At 47.8% G+C, this 24,541-nt stretch overlaps 1 protein-coding gene across 1 annotated transcript in view; it reads left to right on the top strand.

Annotated features, from left to right (window-relative positions):
• EOGT (EGF domain specific O-linked N-acetylglucosamine transferase) overlaps positions 1–23,773 on the top strand; it is a 32,250-nt gene extending 8,477 nt beyond the window's left edge. Inside the window, exons 6-15 of the mRNA XM_016204199.2 lie at positions 172–278; positions 3,487–3,590; positions 9,112–9,204; positions 9,550–9,621; positions 9,754–9,840; positions 10,509–10,577; positions 15,545–15,606; positions 18,393–18,512; positions 22,506–22,608; positions 23,179–23,773. Of these exons, the coding sequence (XP_016059685.2) occupies positions 172–278; positions 3,487–3,590; positions 9,112–9,204; positions 9,550–9,621; positions 9,754–9,840; positions 10,509–10,577; positions 15,545–15,606; positions 18,393–18,512; positions 22,506–22,608; positions 23,179–23,325 (964 nt within the window). The 3' untranslated portion in view covers positions 23,326–23,773. The remainder of the gene's footprint in view (positions 1–171; positions 279–3,486; positions 3,591–9,111; positions 9,205–9,549; positions 9,622–9,753; positions 9,841–10,508; positions 10,578–15,544; positions 15,607–18,392; positions 18,513–22,505; positions 22,609–23,178) is intronic.
• The last annotated feature ends 768 nt before the right edge of the window (positions 23,774–24,541 follow it).

Genomic DNA, 24,541 nt, shown 5'->3' with positions numbered 1-24,541 from the left:
GTTAAAATCAACAGTTATGTGTGAGTGTTAGGAAGCTTGAGAAGTTCCACATGTTTTCCTAAGCCTCTTCTGGACATAAAATCACCCTAATGAACAGATCTCAAGTTATAGTGTTGCGGTAGGAGATTTGGGAGAATCACTTTGAAAGCGTCTCCCAATCTATAATTCCAGGTTTGCTGAGCTCCAGAGCTATACTCAGCTTAACTTCAGACCTATAGAAGATGCTGAGTGTGACGTTGTTGTTGAAAAACCAGCCTACTTCATGAAATTGGATGCAGGTGAGAAGTTAATTTGTCTATAATTTATTAATGAGGCTTTATTCCTTTTTAAAAATTTTTATTTATTGGTTTTTTAGAGGAAGAGAGAGGGAGAGAGAAACATCGATTTGTTGTTCACGTATTGATGCATCATTGGTTGATTCTTGTATGTGCTCTGACTGGGGATCAACCCCGAAACCTTGGCTCATCAGGACAGCGTTCTAACCATCTAGCTACCTGGCCAGGGCAACGTTCCTTTTTTGATATATTATATATTGATTTCCAATGACCTTTTAGGTCATATGACATTAAACAGTGGATTTTCTTCCGTCTTCTCTGAAGAAATGAACTTGTTTGAATTTCCCTTCATTTAATACCTTTGATATTTTAAAAGAAATCTGCACATTTGTATCAAATGACTCAATGGAATCAGAAGGTGAGAGGTGTGTGTTTACCTTTGTAACTAAAGTTAACCCATCCCCTTTTTCTAAGCACTTGATTTAGACTGAGCTTTGTTAGGACTTTTTTCAAAGTAAAAGCTACATGTCCAGGTGGGCAGGAAAGGATGCCCATGACCTCTTCTGGCAAACTTTCCCATATCGTTTCCATGACTGAAGCAAACTTAAAATTCCTCTGGAAGTTGGGTTTGCAGCACATTCTTGGAAAAAAGTTGACATTACAGTGACTTTCCCAGTCATGCGTGTAGCTTCTCTCAACTTGCAGGCACAGCTTTAGCTTTGTGAACTTTTTGTTCTACAGAGAGAGACATGAACCACACAGCACTCACTCCCTGTGAGAGGTGAGGATTACCGTGCCGCACCATTTCAACATTCACGGGAGGCTGGCTCACCGTGACACCCAGGAGAGGGCCCTCTGGCCTGACTATTTGAGAATTACTGTAATTTATTGATCTCATGTATATATATATATATATATGTATATACATATATGTATTCTCATACATATAGATATATACATATATGTATATATATTTAAATATATCTTTATTGATTTCAGAGAGGAAAGGAGAGAGGGAGAGAGAGATAGAAACATCAGTGATGGGAGAGTCATCATGGATCGGCTGCCTCCTGCATGCCCCTGACTGAGGATCGAGCCTGCAACCCTTCATGTGCCCTGATAGGGAATAGAACTACGATTTCCTGGATCCTAGGTCGACACTCAACCACTGAGCCATGCCTGGCTGGGCTATTGATCATATTTTTAATGTGCTCTGCCTTTTGAAGTCATAATTCTTACAAGTATTAAGTTCGGAAATCAGGCAAGTTTAACTTTTTGAAATAAGAGCAAGTAAAAATGCTATGTTTGATGTCCTGACTCATTTTTAAAATATGCAAATTAGCCCGGCCAGTGTGGCTTAGTGGTTGAGCTTCAACCCATGAACCAGGAGGTCACCGTTCGATTCCTGGTCAGGGCACATGCCCAGGTTTCAGGCTCAATCCCCAGTAGGGGGCATGCAGCAGGCAGCCAATCGATGATTCTCTCTCGTCATTGATGTTTCTCTCCCTCTCCCTTCCTCTCTCTGAAATCAATAAAAAAAACAAAAATAAAAAAACCAAAGAAAACAGGCAAATTAAAGGGGGCGAAGAAAACACTGATCTCCGTGTAAAAGGGTCGAACCTGTGTGAACTGTTAAGTTGATGGAGATACTTGTGCAATAGCATATAGCAGGGGGAGTAATTGGCCTGTTCTTTCCCATTCTACATTTGTCTTCTAATGCTGTCTTCCAGTTTTCCTTTCCTTTTCTTTTTAAAAAATGTATATTTTCAGTGAAGTTGGTTTATTTTTTTCATTTGCTGATCCATTTATTTTCTTTTTCCCCTTTTCATTGAATTTATTGGGGTGACACTGGTTAACAAAATTATACATGTTTCAGGTGCACAATCCACAGCACGTCATCTGTACACTGCGCTGTGTCCCCACCCCAGGTCAAGTCTCCGTCCCAGTTTCTCTTTCATAATGACTCTCACCTGGAGAGAATGGGCATGCTGAAGAACAGGACTCACGAGGGGGCACGTTTCTTGAGGACAGAGCCTGCAACTTGTCCCTGGTGGAGAAGTCCCCAGCACACAGGGACAAGTCCCCAGCCCCGTGTGCTGTTCTGTGCCAGCCGCGCTCCGCAGTACATGCTGAGAGCCGCCGAGTGGCGCAGGAGGGCCGCCCCGTGCACCGGGCTAACCTGGGAAGAGGGCTGTGCTGGAATAGAAGTTTCTTTTTATTTATTTGAAAACATACTCTTCACCAAGATTTCTCTGGGTGAAAAAGGAGCCCCTCCAAACATCCATGTAAATTACTCTAAAAAGAACTGAGTACTTTTGAACTCATTCTCTGGCATGCAGTGTGGTCACTCACTGTGGGAGTGGAGTCAGAGTAGTTCACAATTTCTGCTTTTAAGAGTCATTTTTTCTTTTAATAAACATTTTCTTCCTTTGAGGTGCATGTCTTAAATGTCAGTTCCTGGAATTTCACCCTCTTTAGATTTGCGCATTTCCAGGTGGGGTCCTGGGTCCTGCTCACCTGAGCTGGGCGGGGTGGGGGGGGGTGGGGAATACTTGGTTCTGCCCTCCGCCTGACCCAGCAGGACCCAGCAGGACCCAGCTAGCCGTCCTGGTTTCAGAGTGCCAGGCCCTCGCTGGGCAGTTCTGGGGGATCTTTGCGTTTCTCCTAACAAAGCTGGCACCTTGGGGTGATGATTCCTGTTTCTGGTTGAGAGGCGAAGGGACTTTAGGCACTTGCCTGAGAGCCTGGCTCATGAACGGCCGAGCTGGGTTCACCCCAGTGCTTCTGATTCCAAAGTTCATGCTCCTTCAATTAGAACAGGAGACATCAGCCCTTTTCAACAATAGTTGGCTAAAATTTTCCCCAGAAGCAACGATATAAATAGTGATTAAGTAGGAAAAAAAGAGACAGGAATGAAAAAATACCCAAATGTTAATAGTTGCTGTCATTTTCAATCCTATGATTGGGGAAATCATATATGGGGAAATGCATTCCTGACTCCAAATAACCAGTTTAAAGTCAGTTTTAGAAGGCAGCCGGTCTGTAAACTGAGGATTACCTGAGTATAGATCCTCTCCTGTTTGGAAAAACTTTTTTTTCCTCATTGATTTCAGCTAAAGGTCCAGCGTGTGATAAATCGATGGGGTAGAGTAAAGCCGTCTGGCTGTGTGTTCTTGGGTTAATTCACGCAGACTTCCCTTTCCGACGCTAGGTGTTAACATGTATCACCACTTCTGTGACTTCCTCAACCTCTACCTCACCCAGCACGTCAACAACTCCTTCAGCACGGACGTGTACGTCGTGATGTGGGACACGGTGAGTCCGCTGCTTGCGCTCCGCTCTGTCCTGCTCCACAAATCCGCAGCTCCGCCGTGGTGGACGGAACTTTCTAAGACACCCACACTCAAGTATACACACAGGTACACACGTGCACACGTGCACACGTGCAGGTGAGCGGGGCGTGTCTGTGGGCGTGTGTGTACATGGATGTGTACAGAGGGCTGGATACACAGGCAGGTTTATGCTTTCGTTCTGGGAACTGTAGAGGGAGGCAGTGGGCAGGTGGTGCTCCAGAGACCAAAGGCCCACCTAGTGTTTCTCTGAGACAGACAGACGGTCCCGCCCTGACCCCCGTGACCCGCGCATGCCCGTGGGAGAGCTGCCTCTGTTTACAGTGTGGCCCCCTCGTTACCCTGTCCTTGGCCCCATGCAGCCTCCCAGCGCCGCCAGCTTCTCGACAGCTGTGCTGCGTGGGGGGCTCTGCGGGGCGGGCCCACAGCGTCGTCAGTGCTCCGCCCGCTCTTGGCTGCTTTGTTCTTACTGCTGTCTGTTTTCCCTCTCTCTCTTTTCCTGCCTTTTCCATACTGGCCCCTCCCCCTGCCAAGGTAACCCCCCAAGCGTTGCTCCAGTGCCCCGAGCTGTGAAATGGGACAGTCGTAGTCTCCACCTGAGTGTCATTTTGAGAATAAATCGTACCGTGTACGAATAGTCACAGTGTGCGACACGGCACGTGTGCTCTGACGAGGACAGTGGTGAGAACATGGGGCTTATTGTACACACAGGACAGGCTGCCTGACTGGGGAATAGGATTGCCCACCGAGAGGTTATCTGAGTTCAGCTAAACTCCCCACTCCCGGGATGCTCAGGGCCCCTCTCGGACCAGCCCGTGGGGAACGGCCCGCAGGGGACCCCCAGCCAGCTGGCAGGGAGCATCCGCCACTTCTGGAGGGAGTCTTTCTAGCAGCTTGCACAGCACAGCTCAGTGCAAGGAGACGGGACCCACCTAGGACAGGCACAGGTGCCTCGTGTCCCACAGGATGTCCCCCGAGTGTCCCGGGACAGCTGCGTTGGCAGTGTGCCCAGGACCTCCACAGAGGGGTGGCCATTGCCAGAGCCATTACACTGTTGCCCCGTCCAGGACAGTTTATCGAGCAGGCATCTTTTCATCATAAGCAACGTGACCTGGAAGCGCAGTTCTCATGTGCTGTCTCCATCTCCAGAGAGCAGCGTTAGACAGCTGGCTGATGGTCCAGTTCTTGTGCAGAAGGAGAAATCTTTTTGCTAACATTTTTTCACTTATATGAAGCTCGTAGTCAAGCTACGCAGAGAGGTTTCCATTTTCACTGCTCCCGAGACCTGTAGATTGCTGTGAAGTCTGATAAGAATTGGTTCTCTGAGTCTTGGCCGTGAGGCTGTCTCTGGTTCTCTGTTGGCCGTGAGGCTGTCTCTGGTTCTCTGAGTCTTGACCTTGAGACTGTCTCTGGTTCTCTGAGTCTTGGCCGTGAGGCTGTCTCTGGTTCTCTGAGTCTTGACCTGGAGATTGTCTCTGGTTCTCTGAGTGTTGGCCATGAGGCTGTCTCTGGTTCTCTGAGTGTTGGCCGTGAGGCTGTCTCTGGTTCTCTGAGTGTTGGCCGTGAGGCTGTCTCTGGTTCTCTGAGTGTTGGCCGTGAGGCTGTCTCTGGTCCTCTGAGTGTTGGCCGTGAGGCTGTCTCTGGTTCTCTGAGTGTTGGCCGTGAGGCTGTCTCTGGTCCTCTGAGTGTTGGCCGTGAGGCTGTCTCTGGTTCTCTGAGTGTTGGCCGTGAGGCTGTCTCTGGTTCTCTGAGTGTTGGCCGTGAGGCTGTCTCTGGTTCTCTGAGTCTTGACCTGGAGACTGTCTCTGGTCCTCTGAGTCTTGACCATGAGGCTGTCTCTGGTTCTCTGAGTGTTGGCCGTGAGGCTGTCTCTGGTTCTCTGAATGTTGGCTGTGAGGCTGTTCCTGGTTCCCTTCTTTCATGGATTTACATTTTCCTTGTCTCCCAGTTTTGCTGACACCGCACTTTCATTTCTTGAAAATGTTTCTGGAGCACAGGGCACACCGTTCCTTCCTTTTCCTCTTTTGTGTAAGGCCACAATCACTGGCCGTCAGCTGCCCTGACCAATTAATCAGGGTAGTGGTGCCTGTTTAAAACTTAAGCCTGATATTATCTCATTTAATACAGTGGTCAGTGGATGAGTGTTGTGGTAGCTTATTTGCCAGGTAAGGAAGCCAAGTCCCTGGGCGGCGGGCATCTGTCCTGGAGAACAGTAAGCGAGGGTTGGAGGCAGGGTTGCTGTGTGGCCAGCTCACCCCAGATCTGCGCCCGAAGCCACGGTGCTTTATCCCCTACTGAGAGGTCCCTGCAGAACCTGTTGCATTGATGGGAAGCTCTCCAGACACTTCCAGAAGCTACCATATCTTGCTCGTGCTTTTCCCTGTCTCCTCAAGAGCCCGAGTCAGGCTGAGCTGGCCTCTCCACCCACCATCTTTGTGCTGCTCAGCCACGAGCTCCCTGGGCACGGGCGTCAGGCTTTGGACTGACTGGGGCTGGCTGGGCAGGCAGGTGGGATTTAGTCCAGCAGGCGGGCACCCAATGTTACCTTCTCCTTGGCTGCTCTCTGCGTCCATCGTAAACCTGCGTCTTGGTCGGAGAGGCTTTGGCCGGCTGCTTGCTGAGATTCTCAGGACGGCAGGTCTGCGGGTGGCTCCAGAACCGAGGCCCCCAGAATGCTAACGGTTGCATGAGGATAGCATGAGGTGTTGCGTGGCCACCGACGTTCCTCTTTAGCTGGTTAGGCCTTGAATGACCCACACTGTGGCCCCGGCTGGCTGTGATCCGAGGCCCTGACAGTGACAGTGCTGCCGGAGAGCTGGGCCTGAGGGCCCTGCATGCGTCCTGGGCCCGGGAGAGGAGCAGGGAAGTGGCTGGGGCTGCAGGTCAGAGCTTGCTGACCTTTGACAAACTGTCCCCTGAGAAGCCTGTGAGGCATTCCCTCTGGTCCTTGCAGAATCAGGCACTCGGCTTCCTGGAGGGACCCGCCCGCAGACCTCCTGGCCTGGCAGGCTGTTCTCATGAACAGCATGAAGAAAAGGGGAGGTGACTGCAGGCTTCCCAGCTTCCTTGTGCAGAGACGTAATCTAGCTTTATTCTGTTATAATGAGTTTTGGTCGCCAGAAGTCTGTAATGATAAAATAAACTCTTCCTCTTCTCCAGTTCCATTTCCCTTAAAGGGGACTGAAGCCAACACGTGTTGGCTGAGTAAGGCTTGTTTACTTGAATAAATGTAATATCCTTACGCAAAGTGTGCTAACCCAGTGCCATGTGGACACCGTTCCCTGCCCGGGCATGGAAGGCTGTCAGGATTGTTGGTGTGATGTTGGGTGGGTGCTGAGGCACATGCACCTACTCTGTCCCCACCTGGCTCCTGTGTCGTTTGCTTCCAGTCCTTCGCTGGCTGCTGAAGGGCTGCGGTGAGCATCCTGCCCACGCACATGCCTTCACCCTCATCTCGGTGTTACTGTGGGACAGGTCCCTACAAGGAGAAGTTCTGAGTCGCAGGTTATGTGCGTGTTTAAATGAGACATACACAGCAGGAAATGGTGTGTAATTTTTAGGAACATCCAAATATTCCTCAGTGTGAGACCGGGAAGAAGTCCCTCGGTCGTCGTGGCAGGTGATTTGAATTTGAAGGACGTGGAAAGCAGCTTCCGGAGGTGGTAGCTCCTGAACATGACACGATTTCTCGGAAAGGTTATTCAGGAGTGCTGCACCTGTTATCAAATTTTCCTTTCAAAGGACCTTACTTTGTCTGAAGCATGTTATCTCAAGAAACTGTCTAGTCAGTTTAATTGCCCTTTATTATTACCAAGCCAGGACCCGGGCATTTCATTTTTGGTGGTGGTGACAAGGGCCTTTGTTAGACTGGCATCGGAGAGGCATTGAAGGAAGGAATTCTTTTTTTATCACCACATTTAACAGTTCTCAATGATTTTATTTTATTTTTGTTAATCCTCACCTGAGGATAATTTTTTCATTGATTTTTTAATTTTATTTTTAGAGAGTGAAAGGGGAGGAGAAAGTGAGCAAGCGAGCGAGAAACATCGATGTGAGAGAGACACATTGATTAGTTGCTTCCTGCACATGCCCTGACCAGGGCCTGGGATCAAACCTGCAGTCCAGGTGCTGCCCTTGACAGGGAATCAAACCCGAGACCCTTCTGTGCACAGGTCAATGCTCTAATCACTGTGCCGCACCGGCCAGAGCAACAGGTCTCAATAACTTTGAAATAACTCTAAAATGTGCAACATAAAAACTTCATAATCTGAACAAAGAATGCTATAAAGATAAAAAGGCATGAACATAATGAATATAATCTATAACCAGCTGAGATTTTGATATCTCTCATTTCTGTTGGCTGAATTTTAATCTAAGTTATACTATTTTAAAATAAATTCATCTCCCTCCTTTAGCTGATGGAGCATGTAATTAATTTCTATTTTTCAAACATTACATGCATTTGGTAAAAGTACTGGAAAGAACTAGCTCCCTCTGAGGGTCAGCTGCCCTGCCCAGACAATGAACATGGAGTCCTGCAACCCAACAGACAGGGTTAACCCCAGCCCTGCACACACACCAGCTTTACAACTCAGGAAAATTACTTAAACTTGTGCCTCAGTTTCTTCATCTGTAAGAAGGGGGGCATGATATTACATAGCTCATTAAGTTTGTGGGCAGTTTAAGGTGTTTAGAACAGTGCATGGGATATAGGAACATGCAAAATGCTAGTATTATTGTTACTATTATTAATGTTAATAGGAAATTATCACATTACTCGTTAGTCAATGGGTAGATAATTTCTTAGAGTTACACACATTATATTTTTATTGTAAAAATTTTCAAGGCATATTTCTTCCTCTGAAAATTTCTTTCTAAAGAAATTTACCCAAACGCTTTTGTTCACCCAGTGTATGAGAGTGCACAAATGGTGCTGTGTGTAACTTGGGTAGAAAACGCACAGGAAAGAGCCCACAACAATTAGAGTTGCAGATGTGAAAAAAAAAGGGCTGTGGTGGAGAAACAAACCACTGTTAGACTAAGATTATAATTGTGGTGGTTATTTTTGATGATATTATATCAAATTAGGCCCAAGGTGAAATCCGTTTTTCTTATATGGACTTTTTTTAAAATTCTCACCCGAGGATATTTTTTCTATTGCTTTTTTGAGAGAGTGGAGGGAGAGAGAGAGAGACATCGATGTGAGAGAGATTGATTGGTTGCCTCCTGCTCAGGCGCCGACCTGGGCTGGGGATCGAGCCTGCAAATGAGGTCCATGCCCTTCATGGGAATCGAACCTCGCACCCTTCAGTTCTCGGGCTGATGCTCTAACCACTGAGCAGCCTGGCCAGGGCCTGATGTGGACTTTGTGAGCTCATTTAGGATCATTTGTTCTTCATGCTAACGAGCTAACTCAGCGAATCGTTACATTCTCGAAAAGCCACATGGAATGATTCTGTTGTCCTGACTTTTGTTCCCACTTTCAGAGCTCCTATGGATACGGCGACCTGTTCTCTGACACGTGGAAGGCATTCACTGATTATGACGTGATACATCTGAAAACCTACGATTCCAAAAGGGTACCAGAGACTTTCCTGCCATGTCCGTCAATATTGTCATTGGGGATGACTCACTCATCAGATAAATGCTTACTTACTATGAGTTTCTAGTAGATGTTACCATTGATTTCTTTAGTTTCTTTTTTGATAACTGGAATCCTCATTGTTATTAACCATGTATCTTTTAAAAACATTTTTTATAGCTTTTCCAAAAACGCAAATTTCACTTGAGTGAAATAGTTTTATTCAAATATTTTAATGTAAAATAGAGACTAATGGGAATTTATTTTCTGTAATTATAAGTGCTGTTTTGGTGTGAAGGGTACAGACTGTCTCCTCTTACCTCTTAAATGTCTTCCTGCTTAGGTGTGTTTTAAAGACGCAGTTTTTTCCCTGCTCCCCCGGATGAGATACGGGCTGTTCTATAATACCCCTCTGGTAAGAAGTTATCTGTTGTAAACATTCATAGTTAAAAATTATTCATCTGTTTTGAGATAACACTTGTATATAACTTGAGAACCTCTGAAATAGTAACAGAAATATTCTCTGTACTGTGAACTGCTCCCTTAGATCTCTGGCTGTCACGGTACCGGCTTGTTCAGGGCGTTTTCCCAGCATGTCCTGCACAGACTGAACATCACGCAGGAGGGACCCAAGGTAAGGACTCCGCGGCAGGCCCTCGGATAGTGTTGTTTCACTCAGTCATTGCCTTGTAGTGTTGATGAGATGCCACAGGAGCGTAACTCAGTCAGCCTTTGGTAACGCTGGTTTCATTATGTGTCGTTTCGCTTAAAGTCGCAGAACCTATGAGAGGGTGCTAGTGAGAACGTACCGAGTTTCGGGTTCTGAGGTGGGCTTGACTTTACCCTGAATAAAAAATCAGAACCACCTTTGCAGAAAGAAAGAGTCAGAAGACAGTGTTGTCTGTGTTAACAGTTTCTGCACCTGAGTGATTGAAAGCCAATGTCTTCTGAATGATAAACGAGGGACATGGAGAAATGTGCTTTCTTTTCCTTTCCTTTTGCCACGTTTCCCTGTACAGCCCCAGACCTCCACCTGAGCCATACCACTTCTGCTACAAAAGTGCACCCAGCCATCCGAACAAAAGTGTAATGAACTGGTTTTGTCTTCTGTGGCCAAAGTAGATGCATTTTTTATTCCCTGAGAAAACTGTGAAGGAATTAGGCTTAATTTTTTAAAAAATGTTCCATAAATGTATTCTTACTGACTTTCATTTCTTTGTGAAAGTCACATTTTAGGTCCAGGTGTTCATTCATCTGTCCAGGCTTATATATCATTGTTTTGCCTTTGCCTTTTGATTACAGGGTGGAAAAATTAGAGTCACCATCCTTGCACGGAGCACAGAATACCGGAAAATACTAAACCAAAATGAGGTTAGTTTTTGGTATGCAGTTTTAATGTCATCATATTGAATTTAACTTCTTATAACTAGTGTGGTTTATTTTTTCATATTGCATTAAATACTTTGATTTGAACTTACTAGCCTTTAGGAAGGTTTCATGACCATGCCCAGTTAATTTATTGAATTTTTACCGAAAGGCATCAAACCACTTGTTAGACTCCCAAACTCATTTCAACAGCATCAACTCATGAATTAGACTTAACCTCAGAAAGGTCACCATGCCTGCGACACGACTGCAGATGCACTCATGGCAGTAAGGCTTATTCCACAAAAATGTATTGACCTGCCATGTGCTGGGCCCTGGTTCCGGGCCAGGTTACAAATGGGTAGGACCAGTTACAAGTTCCCCCTTCCTGCTGTTCATTCCTCAGTCTTGGTAACGGGCGATCACTGCTCTAACCACTTCCTGCCGTAAGGGGACGGTGAGTCAGGAACTTCCTGAGCTCAAGAAAGCATGAGAGATATGCTTGGAATACTAGGATCCTAGGACTGTATACAAGTAAATATCACAACCAAAAGGAAAACATTGTTTAAACCCAAACAACAGCAAGTTAAGATGTGTAATTTAGGGTTATACAGGCCTGGCCCAGAGCAGTCTTCCCAGATGTCTTTGTCTCCTCTTCTTGGCCAGGTGGGGTCTGTTGTCCTGTTTCTTTTGAAAAGTAACTGTATAGAGGGACTTCACAGGGTCCGTTCCACTTGGGTTGTAGCTGACCCTCAGTGTTGACTGTTCCATCTTGAGGACCAGATAAAGTAGCACCTAGAGACTGCACACATCTTATAGTGTCTGACTTTTTTACAGTCTGCTGAAGGCAGGGTCTCCCGTGTCACATTTCAGACGGGCTCAGCTGGAGCTTGCTTCCAGGGGCTGCTCTTACCCTTAGCAGGGAACTGACGAGACCTCATCCTGAGTGAAGTTGGTTTTGTAGCATAGTCACCTTTCCTGTCATTCCTGGACCGAGGCCTCCATGGGCCATGTGATTTCCAAGCCTCCGTCTTTCCCGTGTGTCTTTGGCGTTGCCTGTGGGAGCACCGTCCAGCAACACAGTTGATTCCGTTAGTCTCTGGATCCGCCCATTCAGAGGCAGACAGTTCTTGGGACTTGGGACTCGGGTGTGTGGTAAAGGGCATCTTTAAGTTCAGAACTGTAAACAGCAAGGGTCTCCCCATCAAGTTGTAAGCACAGTAAAGGGATTTGGTGCCACTGGACATATATCCTCTGCAGGCAGTTAAGGGCTCTCCAATCCTGTACAAAGCGGTCATCTGTGGTCCCCGACCTCTGTGCCAGCAGGCTAGGAGTGTTGCGTGGGGATTGATGAGATTGGGTTAATTGGCATTTAAGAAGGTGGCTGTCTGAGGTTTATAGGCCTCTCCAAAGGGTACTGCTTCAAGTTTGGAGTTTTAGTACCTGGACAAAGTTTTGCTACTCAGCATCTTGGCCCTCCCTGGCCCCTGTCAGCCTGAACATCGCTGTTACCTTTTGTAGAATTTACTCAGGGGTTTCTGGTTGGAGCTTGTCTTCTGATTGTAGTAGCGCAGCTTGGAGGGTACAGGCTTGACCTGGGAGAACACTGATGCCGGCTTTTTCTGATGAGAAAGTCACTTGGGCATTTAATTTTGTTAGTGGACCTCATCCCAACAGGGAGTAGGGCATCCGGGTGTCTCAAATGTTTCCCCGTGTGACGTTCGAGTGGCTAAAGAAGGGTCCAGGGGTCTCCCTCCACAGCTGAGGTTGCCATGGTTTTAGGGGAGAGGGGCCTTGTCTGGTTTTTAGGACAGAATATGTAGCTCCAGTTTCTATTGCAAAGTCTACAAGTCTCTTTCCCACAGCATTTGCTGTCCAGGGTCCTTACGGGAAATGTCCAGCTAATAGCACCCTGAGGCCCCTGGGCCCCGTCATCCCTGGTCCTCACCAAGCAACTGTGGCATCTGGTGGGTTCATTCGTGGGAAGTTCCTTCCCCATCCTTTCCAGAACATTCTCATCTCGTGATTCTCGTTTAATATGCATGTTGTGGCAGCCCTAAAGGGGGACAGCCCTCACAGTCGGGGCTCCGGGGCCTCGACCACCGTTGTTTCCTCCAGCCAGCAACTTGCTGGGTTTTGAGTGAATGCTGGTGGTGCCGAGCTGAGCAGGGCAGCTTGTCTCGTGTCATGTGGTGAGCCTCAAAAACCTCGTCAGGAAAGGGGGGTGGGTGCTCCTTGGCCCTTGTTTGGGCCCCTTTATAAAGTCCCATTACCAGGCATCAGCTTCTGCTGGGCAGAGGATGGCACACCTTGGGCAGACCCGGGGGCTGCTCCGGGCCTTCTCCCCGCTCCTGTGTCTGCATGGAGCTGGCAGCACAGCCAGGCAGGGGCCCAGGGCAGGGGCTGGGGTGGGTGCCCAGCCCGACCCTGGCCCAGCCTCTGCCTCCCGTATGGCTCTGCCTGGGGCTCCCACAGTATCTTTGAATGGACATTTAATTTGCCTCTGAGATGTTCCTTCACTGAATTTGAACATATGTTACAATAATATTCAATATTTTAAAAGAGCAACTAGAATTATTTATTTATTTGACAAATCTTCCCATGTGATTTTAGTATATTAAATAGGCCACATTAGTTTAAAATTTCTCTTTTATAGGGAGAGAGAACAAATGTTTGAAGCATTTCAGGGGAATCACCCAAAGCCATTTCTAGGGTAAGAAAGTCTCCTTTCAAAACCTGGGCCCTGGGAACTTTGTCAAACTACTTAACCAAAAAGATCATACATCACTGTGAAACAGCATTCAGTCACCCATTTACCAAAAGTGACAATAAAAGCTATCAAGCATATTGGCAGGTTAGGTTAAGGATTAATGTCTTCTCACTTTCATGATAATTAACGGGGGCTCCCATGTCTGAAGGACCACAGAGCTTTGGGCTGAGTTAGATGTTCCTCAGCATGGGGTGGGGGAAACACACACACAGTCACACACACAGTCACACACACAGTCACACACACAGCCACACACACAGCCACACACACAGCCACACACACAGTCACACACACAGTCACACACACAGCCACACACACAGTCACACACACAGCCACACACACAGCCACACACACAGCCATACAGATACACACAGTCACACAGACACAATCATAGACACACAGTGGTACACAGTCACACGCATAGCCATAGCCACACGCAGCCACACACAGTCACACAGAGTCATACACATACAGCCACACACTGACGCCCATGGACACACACTCACTGCTGCCCACCCAGGACCCAGCCCCGTGAGGTGGAGGCTGACGGCAGTGGTCACGCACGTGCTGCTCAGGGCGAGGGTGGTCACCCAACCACCGCTGCGGCGCCCCCCTCACCCTCAGGGTCGGCTCAGAGGGCAACGTGCAGAACCTGAGGTTTCCACGGACGCTCACAAGAGGCCCCACAGGCGCAGGACACACGAGACAGGACGGCAGCCCCCCAGGGCCTCCCAGGGCGGCGCTGAGCTGCAGTCCTGACCCTGCTTTAGGCAACCAGGGGACCCCCACTGTTTCTTTTCCTGGAAAGTGACAGTAGAAAGTACCACGGAGGACAGGGAGCTTGTGTGCACGGACCTCCAGGGCCTCGGGCAGGCGGTCACAGGCCACATCCCTTTCTGCTGCCCGATGGTCACTGAGCGGGGGCCGCTGCCCGATGGTCACCGAGCGGGGGCTGCTGCCCACGTACACAGAAGCCAGGGCTATGACATCGGCTTTGTAGGAAGGAAATGGCTTTGTTTGCGAGCCCATGAGCAGGCTCAAGCCTGTCCCCCTGATCCAGGGCCCCGTGGGACTTTAAGGGGTTTCAGCGCCAGATCTTCCTGGAAAACGGGCCTTTGCTTCTGAAAGGCTCTGCATTCAGGCTCCGGTCACGTGGGTCCTGTGAAAGGTTCTGTGGCGGGACAGCTAAGTGTTCCCTAGGGTCACCGGTGAGCTGCGTATCCCAGGTTTAACAGGAAAGGACCTGTGGGCTGTGAGTTACAGTCCTGCCCTATGCCTCGGGTCACTGACAGGGAGCACATAACAGTCAGCCACCCTCCGGAGGACTTTTATGAGGAGTAAGAGATTGACCCCTAAAGCGCCAAGAAATGCTGCAAAGCCGAAGTGACAATCAGCGATGCTTCTGCAACCATCAATTGTTACACATCCCATATACCGTGGGCACAGGCCACAGGCACAGGAAAGTTACAGGACACAATCACAGGATATAGGACATAGTCACAGGACACAGGCACAGGACACAGGCACAGGACTCAGGCATAGGACATAGGACACAGGCACAGGACACAGGCACAGGACACAGGCACAGGACACAGGAGCAGGCATTTCTGATGAGCAGGGAGCCACAGTGGGTTAATGTAGCCTAATTCTGAGGGATGTAGAGACCATAGCTATGATTTTGATAACACATTAATTTGCTTTTTTTACTTTATTTTGCTAAAAGAATAATGTTTTTCTGTGTAGAAATATTGAAAATGATTTTCTGCTCAGAACTTAGTACTTTCAGAGGATGAAATGCAAAGCACTAGTGGTTCACCTGAAACGAGATAACTGTTCTGTAGAAAGAAAATTCTTAGCACAATGTCTGGAACCAAGTACGTGCCCGGAAACACATGCGGGCACTTGGGGGAATGTCTGGCACGTGGTCCTAGTAACAGCTGACCCTCCGAGCCTGTCCCAAGTGCCTGCTCCCTGGCCCGGTCCCCTCGGCCTCCCGACCACCCGGTGCAGCGGACTTTCGGGAGGTCACGTGTCCAAGGTGTGGAGCCGGCACCTGAACTCAGTTAGGGTTAGAACTACAGACCTGAAGGGTATTTAATACAGGAAAAATATTTTATATCGGAAATAAGAAATTGAGGACTCAACCAAAAGTAAAACTGAAGAGAAGGCAAAGAAAATTTAAACATTTCTGTTATTTTCCCAGCTCATGAACGCACTGAAAACAGTGTCTACATTTGACGTCCAGATTGTGGATTACAAGTATAAGTAAGTAATTGCACCCTGGGGTGGAGGCTGGCGTTTTGTGCTTGGATGAGTGAAGGGGGATAGAAAGGACTTTTCTACCTGGAGTTGTTGGCCCTTTAGGCTGGATGGGACATACAGAGGCCATCAGGGAGCGAATGGACAGGCAGGGGCCTGGGCACAGGGTGGGTGCTCTTCGGCCGCTGCAGGCCTGATGTGGCTTCCATCACATTTTCAAGAGATGTGATGAATCCAGATTTTTATTTGAAATTTCTGAATTAAAAAGTTGGTAACTAATTCTGAATTAAAAAAAATGTTGTAGGCCTACTTTGCCCTGCTAGCTGCTGGGTTTCATCTTTTGACCTAAAATTAGTTATATATAAATTATATATGAAAATTTTAGAAATGTTGTAAAACATTTACATTGCTTTTAAAATTCTGATACAACTAAAAGGCTTCGAAGGACAGAATTTGCCTGTCACTGTCCACTACCGCTGTTGATGTGAGAACCGCTGTAGAGGCGTGTGGTCCTGAGTGGGAGTCAGGCTGGACAGAAGGTCCACAGGGGAGGTCCCTGTAGAGACATGTGCTCCTGGGTGGGAGTCGGGCTGGACAGAAGGTCCACAGGGGAGGTCCCTGTAGAGGCGTGTGGTCCTGGGTGGGAGTCGGGCTGGACAGAAGGTCCACAGGGGAGGTCCCTGTAGAGGCGTGTGGTCCTGGGTGGGAGTCGGGCTGGACAGAAGGTCCACAGGGGAGGTCCCTGTAGAGGCGTGTGGTCCTGGGTGGGAGTCGGGCTGGACAGAAGGTCCACAGGGGAGGTCCCTATAGAGGCGTGTGGTCCTGGGTGGGAGTCAGGCTGGAAGGCCCACAGGGGAGGTCCCTGTAGAGGCGTGTGGTCCTGGGTGGGAGTCGGGCTGGACAGAAGGTCCACAGGGGAGGTCCCTGTAGAGACATGTGCTCCTGGGTGGGAGTCAGGCTGGACAGAAGGTCCACAGGGGAGGTCCCTGTAGAGACATGTGCTCCTGGGTGGGAGTCGGGCTGGACAGAAGGTCCACAGGGGAGGTCCCTGTAGAGGCGTGTGGTCCTGGGTGGGAGTTGGGCTGGACAGAAGGTCCACAGGGGAGGCGGGAGCTTGTCCCACACCCTTGTCCACTCATAGTCACAGTCTTGTTTTCCAGACTGAACACATGGACAGTTTCCGTGTTAAAAAAGAACAAGCTGACATTTACCAGCGCAAGAGTGTCTAACAGTTAAAACCTGATGAGTGGTGCAGGCCACCCATCACACACTCGTTGTCTCACACAAATGTTCATCGGGTTCCTACCCTGAGCCGGCCCCCGGCTTTGCAGCAGCAACACAGCCCTGGGGCTGGTGTGGCGCTTGTGGGCCGCGCACACTGAACACAAGTGGACAACTGCTTCGCTTTATGTCGTCTCCCTCTCCCAGCAGTCCTGTGAGGTTGGCAGAGCTATTCCCTTTTTATGAATTTTGCTGTGCAAGGTGACCACCCTCACTGGCACAGGAAGAAATGTGGCAGGAAGGGGCCGGGTGTTGGGCAAGGCCCTGCTGTTGACTGGGTTTCCCAGGTGAAGGAAGGTGACAGTAAATTCAGACCTTGCCAATCTGAGGGTCACGCTAGTAACGTGATCACATGGAAATTGGTGATGCCCAGCCATAGGTGGTCCCATAACTGGCGATTCCGAGGGTGTCTGCACCTGGGCAGTGCCCATCCTCCCCTCAGCGTCAGTTGGCCTTCCTAGGGAAACCGAGGCGTGTGCAGGTGCAGCTGCTCTTCAGAGAGAAGCTGATGGAGAGGAAATGTGCTTTCCTTTCTGAGGTTCAGAATGACCTCGTTTATTTCCTTGCCTTTAGTTTGGGTGAGTGGGACTTGGGGTCCAATTCCATTACATCAGTGCCGAGTGTTGTCCTTTCCCCAGCATTTCTTCCCAGACTCACTTTAGTGAACGTTTTGGGCACAGATTTCGGTTCAGAGCTTCACATCTCTCAGTGTCTTGCACTCAAGGGACCTTTTATAGCCCTGATGTGCGTGAGGTTGTGGAATGTCTGTGGCAAAGACAAGGAAATGTTAGTGGTGTTGAGATCATTTAGTCATTCAGATGGTGCTAAGTCAGCTCACACAGGAGGAACTGATTCCCGCATTTAAAACTCACCCCATCGCCCTAAGGCAGGGCTAGGGAACTTTTTTCCTGCTAAGGGCCATTTGGGTATTTATAACATGATTCACAGGCTATACAAGATTATCCACTTAAAAACTAGCTATGAGAAAAGCTCCTAGATTTTTGAATTTCGAGTCCCGCCCGCGTTTGCCTTGGCAGGGCTGGACCACTCCTGCCCTAAGGAGACGGTTTCCGTTTGGGGCCAGCGCACCAGCATACCTCTTCACCCCCCGCTCATTTCACATCCACACAGAGAAGCAGGCCCCGGCTCGGAGCTTTGCCTGGCAATGGTATCTCCCTAGATTTAAATAATGCTTTTTAGTGCGATTATATCTATTTTTACAGTTTTGTTTATGGCATGTGTCACTGGTTTTCCACTTAAATAGCTATAAAAGTTTCCTTCTAAGATAAATGCATTTACATTTTAAAAAAAGAGAGTTTACTTAGAAAAAAAATTATTGACCCATTAAGTTATTAAATACTGGAGCAGGCTTGAAATTGGCAAAAAAATCATGGTGGAATGTGATTTAAATCAAGAGAGACACTTGTATAAATATTGTTACTATGAGTCATGAGCTCAACTCAATACTTTCTCTCTTCTCTCCATCTGTCTCTTGTTCTGCACGTTCACAGGGAACTTGGGTTCTTAGATCAGCTAAGGATCACCCACAACACGGACATATTTATTGGAATGCACGGAGCTGGTCTTACCCACTTACTTTTCCTTCCCGACTGGGCTGCTGTATTTGAACTGTAAGTGTTCCGGGCAGTTTTACATCGCGGAAGCTCAAGCATCTGAGACTTCTGCTCAGAGCATCAGTGGGCTAAATGCTTAACTGTTCCAGGGAAGTTACATTATATGGGCATCTGGAAAGAAAAAAGACCTACAGCTGAAAGGGAGAAGCCCGCAGCCTGCCACTCCACTTAGCAGGCAGACCACCGCTCCTCCCTGGCTCGGCGGGAGGTGTGAATCTGTGATTTCTTTTTCTTTATTTTATTTTTTTAAATTATTTTTTAAATGTTGACTTTTACAGATGTGTCCCCCATTTTACCCCCTTTGCCTCCCTCCACCGTGCCCCTGCCCCTCCTAGGCCTTCACCACATTGTCTGTGTCCATGGGCTGTGCGTATATGCATGTAAGTTCTTGGGTTGATCTCTTTCTGCCCCTGCCCCTCTGAGATCTGTTACTCTGCTCCATGCTTCCATGTCTCTGGACCTATTTTATTCATCAGTTTATTTTGTTCATTAGATTCCACATATAAGTGAGATCATATGGTGTTTATCTTTATTTAACTAGCTTATTTCATTCAGCACAATACTCTCCTGGTCCCTCCATGCTGTCTTAAAGGGTGCGAGGTCCTTCTTCTTTACAGCTGCGTAGTATTCCCTGGTGTGAACGTCCCACAGCTTTTTATCCCCTCATCTCCTGATGGGCACTTGGGCTGTTTCCAGATCTTAGCTATTGTAAACTGCGCTGCTGTGAACATAGGGGTGCATAGATTCTTTCTGATTGGAGTTTCAGGATTCTTAGGATATATTCCTAGAAGTGGGATCTCTGGGTCAAAAGGCAGCTCCATTTTTAATTTCTTGAGGACCCTCCATACTGTTTTCTGCAGTGGCTGCCCCAGCAGCAGCGCACCACCAGCATTCCCACCAGCAGCGCACCAGGTTCCCCTTTCCCCACACCCTCGCCAGCACATGCTGTTGGTTGATTTGTTGATGGAGCCATTCTGACAGGTGTGAGGTGAGACCTCAGTGTGGTTTTAATTTGCATCTCTGGTGATTAGCGACGTTGAGCAATTTTTCTTTTTGTTGTTGTTAATCCTTACCCAAGAATATTTATTTATGTAGTTATCTATTTATGTAAATTCTCACCTGAGGATATTTGTTCTATTGAGTTTTTCTTTTTTTTTTTAGAGAGAAAGGAAGGGAGGGATGGAGGAGGAGGGGGAGGGGAGAGAGAGAGAAACATCGATGTCAGAGGACTGGGGATAAAACCTGCAGCCCAGGTATGTGCCCTTGACCAGGAATCGAACCCAAAACCCTTTGGTGCTCAGGTAGACACTCTGACCACTGAGAAAACTGACCAGGGCTTGAGCATTTTCTCATGTGTCTCTTGGCCATCTGTGTCCTCTTTGGAGAAGTGTCTATGCAGGTCCTTTGCCCATTTTTTTATAGGATTGTTTGTCTTCCTGCTGTTGACTTGTATAAGTTCTTTATATAAGTTGGAAACTAACCCCTTATCTGATGAATCATTGGTGAATATGTTCTCCCACACAGTGGGCTCCCTTTTTGTTTTGTTGGTGGTTTCTTTTGCTGTGCAGAAGCTTTTTAGTCTGATGTCCCATTTATTTAATTTTTCCTGTATTTCCCTTTCCCTTGGAGACATATCAGCAAAAATATTTCTTCGAGAGATGTCTGAGATTTTACTGTCTTTGTTTTCTTTTAGGATTTTTATGGTTTCACGTCTTACATTTAAGCCTTTTATCAGTTTTGAGTTTATTTTTGTGTATGGTGTAAGTTGGTGGTCCAGTTGCTTTTTTTGCATGTACCTGTCCAATTTCCCCAACACCATTTACTCCATTGTATGCTGTTGCCTCTTTTGTCAAATATTAATTGACCGTAAGGTGTGGGTTGATATCTGGGCTTTCTGTTCTGTCGATTGATATGCCTGTTGTTGTGCCAGTACCGGGCTGTTTTGATTACAATGGCTTTGTAGTTTAGTTTGACGTTCAGTATTGTGATCCCTCCAGCTTTGTTCTTCTTTCTCAAGATTGCTGAGGATATTCAGGGTCTTTCTTGGTTCCATATAAATTTTTGAAACATTTGTTCTAGCTCTGTGAAATATGCTGTTGGTATTTTAATAGGAATTGCATTGAATCTATAGATTGCTTTGAGTAGTATGGACATTTTAATGATGTTAATTCTTCCAATCCATGAACATAATACATTCTTCCACTTGTTTGTATCTTCCTATCATTTTTTTGGTCACCTATAGTTTTCTGAGTAAAGGTCTTTTATCTCCTTGGTTAAGAAAAACCTACAGCCAAAATCATACTTAATGGGCAAAAACTAAAAGCATTTCCCTTAAGATCAAGAACAAGACAGGGGTGTCTGCTTTCACCACTCTTATTCAGCATAGCACTGGAAGTCCTGCCACAGCCATCAGACAGGAAGAGGAAATAAAAGGCATCCAAGTTGGAAAGGAAGAAGTAGAACTGTCATTATTTGCAGATGACATGATATTGTACATAGAAAATCCGAAAGACTCCACCAGAAAACTGCTAGGTCTAATAAATGAATTCAGCAACGTAGCAGGATACAAAATTAACACCCAGAAATTGGTGGCATTTTTATACACCAATAATGAACTATCAGTAAGAGAAACTAAGAAAATAACCCCATTTTCCATTGACTCTGTGATTTCTCTCTCGGGGTTTGCGCCCGTCTCCTGCCCTCGGTGTGACCCGTGTCAGGGACACACTGTGCTCCGCACCCACCTGCCCCGCAGCAGCATTCCCAGCACACGATGGGGCAGCAACTAAGCATCCATGGGGACGGGTGGGTGTGTCACTCGGCCTTGCAAGGGAGGAGACGTCCCACGCCACAGCATGGCTGGACCTTGAGGACATCATGTGAAGTGAAATGAGCCAGTCACGAAAGGACACATACCGTGTGACCACCTACATGAGGCCCCTCGAGCGGTGGTTGCCAGGGCTGGGGCAGAGGCGGAGCTAGTGTGAGTGAGTGTGAGCTTTGAAGATAGAAGTTCTGGAGGTTGCTTACGTAATAATGTGAATATACTCACCACTAAAGGTGGTTAAGGTGATGAATTTATGGTGTGTGTTTTCTACCACAATTTTTAAAATGTGAGTTTGAGAACCCGGGTGCCTGAAGAACAGCATTTGCCGCAGCCAGCATTCGCCCCGAGCCCACTGGCGCCCCTGGGACCTGGGGGTCAGTGAGCGTGCGGGCCCGGCCTCCCGCGTCCCGGCCTCCCGCACCCCGGCCTGGCTGACGCACGGCCTTTGCTCCCATGACGATCCCACGCCACGCCTCATCTGTAGCTGTAATGTCTTGATTTCATGGGTCCACTTTAAAAATGACTCATTGTTTAAACAGAAGACTATTTAGAAAGACGTGTCATGCAAACCATTTAAAAATATACACGTTAGAGAAATAGCCAAGTAACTGTGGACTTGATCTGCAGTCTTGTGTCTCTTAGAGAGGGAGGGAGGGAGGAAGGGAGGGTGGGAGGAAGTAGAGACATGTGATGGAGAAAGCTCAGGCCTTGGCTTCAGCAGCCTGGGCCTGTTCCTGCTGCATTGGCTCTGACCTTGCAAGTCTCACCCACCCCAAGTCCGCTACGTTGCTGCAGAGACGGGCATTACGAGAACATGAAATTCTTCGTCAGCCCTCTTGATACAGGTCTGTCTCCACTCTAGTCTGTTTTGTAAAGTTAAGGTAATCTAGTTATGAGAATATTTTAAAAAATACAGTGTGGACAAAAGTAGGTTTACAGTTGTTCGTATGGGAAATAATACAATAATAATAATACAAGAATAAAGTCTGTTTCACGTACTCACAACAGTAAACCTATGTTTTCCCCACTTGTAACCGCTCTCAGCCTTGTTTGCTATTCACATGATCTTTTGCAAGAACCTACTTGGAAAGTGCTTTTTTCCCAGAGAAACGGGGGTTGGACTGCAGACAAACATCTCATGTGTAGACGCCCTTGACCCTCAGGTACAACTGTGGCGATGAGCGTTGCTACCTGGACCTGGCCAGGCTCCGAGGTGTCCACTACATCACTTGGCGAAGAAAGAACAAAGTCTTCCCTCAAGATAAGGTAATGTTCAGTGCAAAATTCACCTTGTTGTGCTTTTTAATTCATTTAAAGTGTCTAGTTATTAGTATGAAAAACTGTAACTGAACGTGAAAGAGAAATTGTGCTCCGGAATAGTGAGTTGTTAATCTCATATTTGTCTCATGTTTCCAAATTGGAGGAAGAGGGTAAGTTTTCATTCTATATTTTTAATGTTAATAAGAAAACTTCATGACATTTGGGCCTAGAAAGATCTATTAAATTATATATAGGAGGGATCAGCAAACTATAGGCCAGCAGGCCAAATCTGGCCCCGCACCTGTTTTTATAAATAAAGTTTTATTGGGACACAGCCATGCCCTCTGTTCAGGTGATGTCTGTGGCTGCTCGTGCCCTTCAGTGACAGAGTGGGGTCTCCGTGACAGAGATGTGTGGTCCACAGAGCTGAAAATACGTGTTATCTGGGCTTTACCGAAAAAAATTTGCTGACCTCTGAGGTAGAGCCCAATTAAAACAATTGCTTTGGCGCAAGTAATTTTTGCAAAAATTGTCCTCAGTGACTTACGGGACGTGTGTTTCGGTTTGTTTTTGCAGGGCCACCACCCCACTCTGGGGGAACATCCAAAGTTTACCAACTACTCTTTCGATGTGGAAGAATTCATGTACCTGGTCCTGCAGGCCGCAGATCACGTATTGCAACACCCACAGTGGCCACTCAGGAGCAGACGTGATGAGCTGTGAGTGCTGGGTCTGACTGCAGGAAGGCTGTTCGAACCCCCACCCCCTCCTGGCGCTGTCAGTAAGAGAGCTGGTGCTTCTCCGCCCCTGTGATCTGTTCCCACCAGGCAGGCCCCCGGTTTCACTGTGGGCTCCTGCTGGTCCCTGAGATCTTTGTGTCACTGCTGTTTATCCGGATACTCTTGTGCACTGAAAACTTTCTGCCGCCTGAAAACTGGCCTCGCTGAGTGATTGAGCTTTCTTCGGAGGGATGCCAGAGCACTCAACTTCCTCAGCTTCAGAGTTTGCAAATGTTTCTGTGGAGTACCCAGGGGATCGTTCATTCTAGAGGCTTCCAACGAGCTACGATGTATGCGAGTAAATTCGCAGCGGCTTTTATTTGTCACAAGTTACTCATAGCACTGTTTGTGGTAGGAAGGGAAAATACGTACCCTCCCCACGTACCCCCCTCCCAAACCCCCCCACACCTACACTCACACCTACTCTTCCCACACTCATACCCCGACCCCCCCCACAACCCTCACATACCCACATCCACGCACGACACACACTCACACACCTACACACCTCACAGACACACAACCCCCCCCCCAGGTGCGATTCTCAGTACCAGGCCATAGGACCCCTTCAGATTACACAGTGTTATAAACAGACCAGTTTCTTTTTTTTAAAGTTTTTATTGATTTCAGGGAGAGGAAAGGAGAGGGGGAGAGAGAGAGAGAGAAACATCAATGATGAGACAGAAACTTCGATCGACTGCCCCCTGCATGCCCCTTACTCGAGATCGGGCCGCAGCCTGGGCCTGCGCCCTGACCGGGAATCGAACCTGACCTCCTGGTTCGTGGGTGGATGCTCAACCACTGAGCAGCACTGGCCAGGCAAGCAGGTCGGTTCACCCCGTCAGAGTCCAGACTCACTCCCACAGAATCCTCTGCTGTCTCTTCAGCTCATCGGGAGCCTGAGCGAGTCCTGCTGCTGTTAATTCATTTTCACATATTTCAGATGCAAATCATGTTTCCCCATAATGCACTGTAGATGAGAAACACAAATCACAACTCTGCTTCGGACTGTTGGGTGCCTCTCCGCGGGTGTGCACTGGCTCCTTGGCTGTGCCATCCCTGGTCTCCCTCATGCCCACGAGCAGCTGCGGCGCCTGCGTGCGGGTGCCCACCCCGTGTGTCCAGGGTTTGTGCGAGCGTCAGATGAGCCGCAAAGAGAC

Source organism: Miniopterus natalensis, chromosome 15 (assembly GCF_054644295.1).
Source record: "Miniopterus natalensis isolate mMinNat1 chromosome 15, mMinNat1.hap1, whole genome shotgun sequence".
NCBI lineage: Eukaryota > Metazoa > Chordata > Mammalia > Chiroptera > Miniopteridae > Miniopterus > Miniopterus natalensis.
The sequence above is the reverse complement of the archived record's forward strand: the minus strand, read 5'-3'. Positions and strand labels throughout refer to the sequence as shown.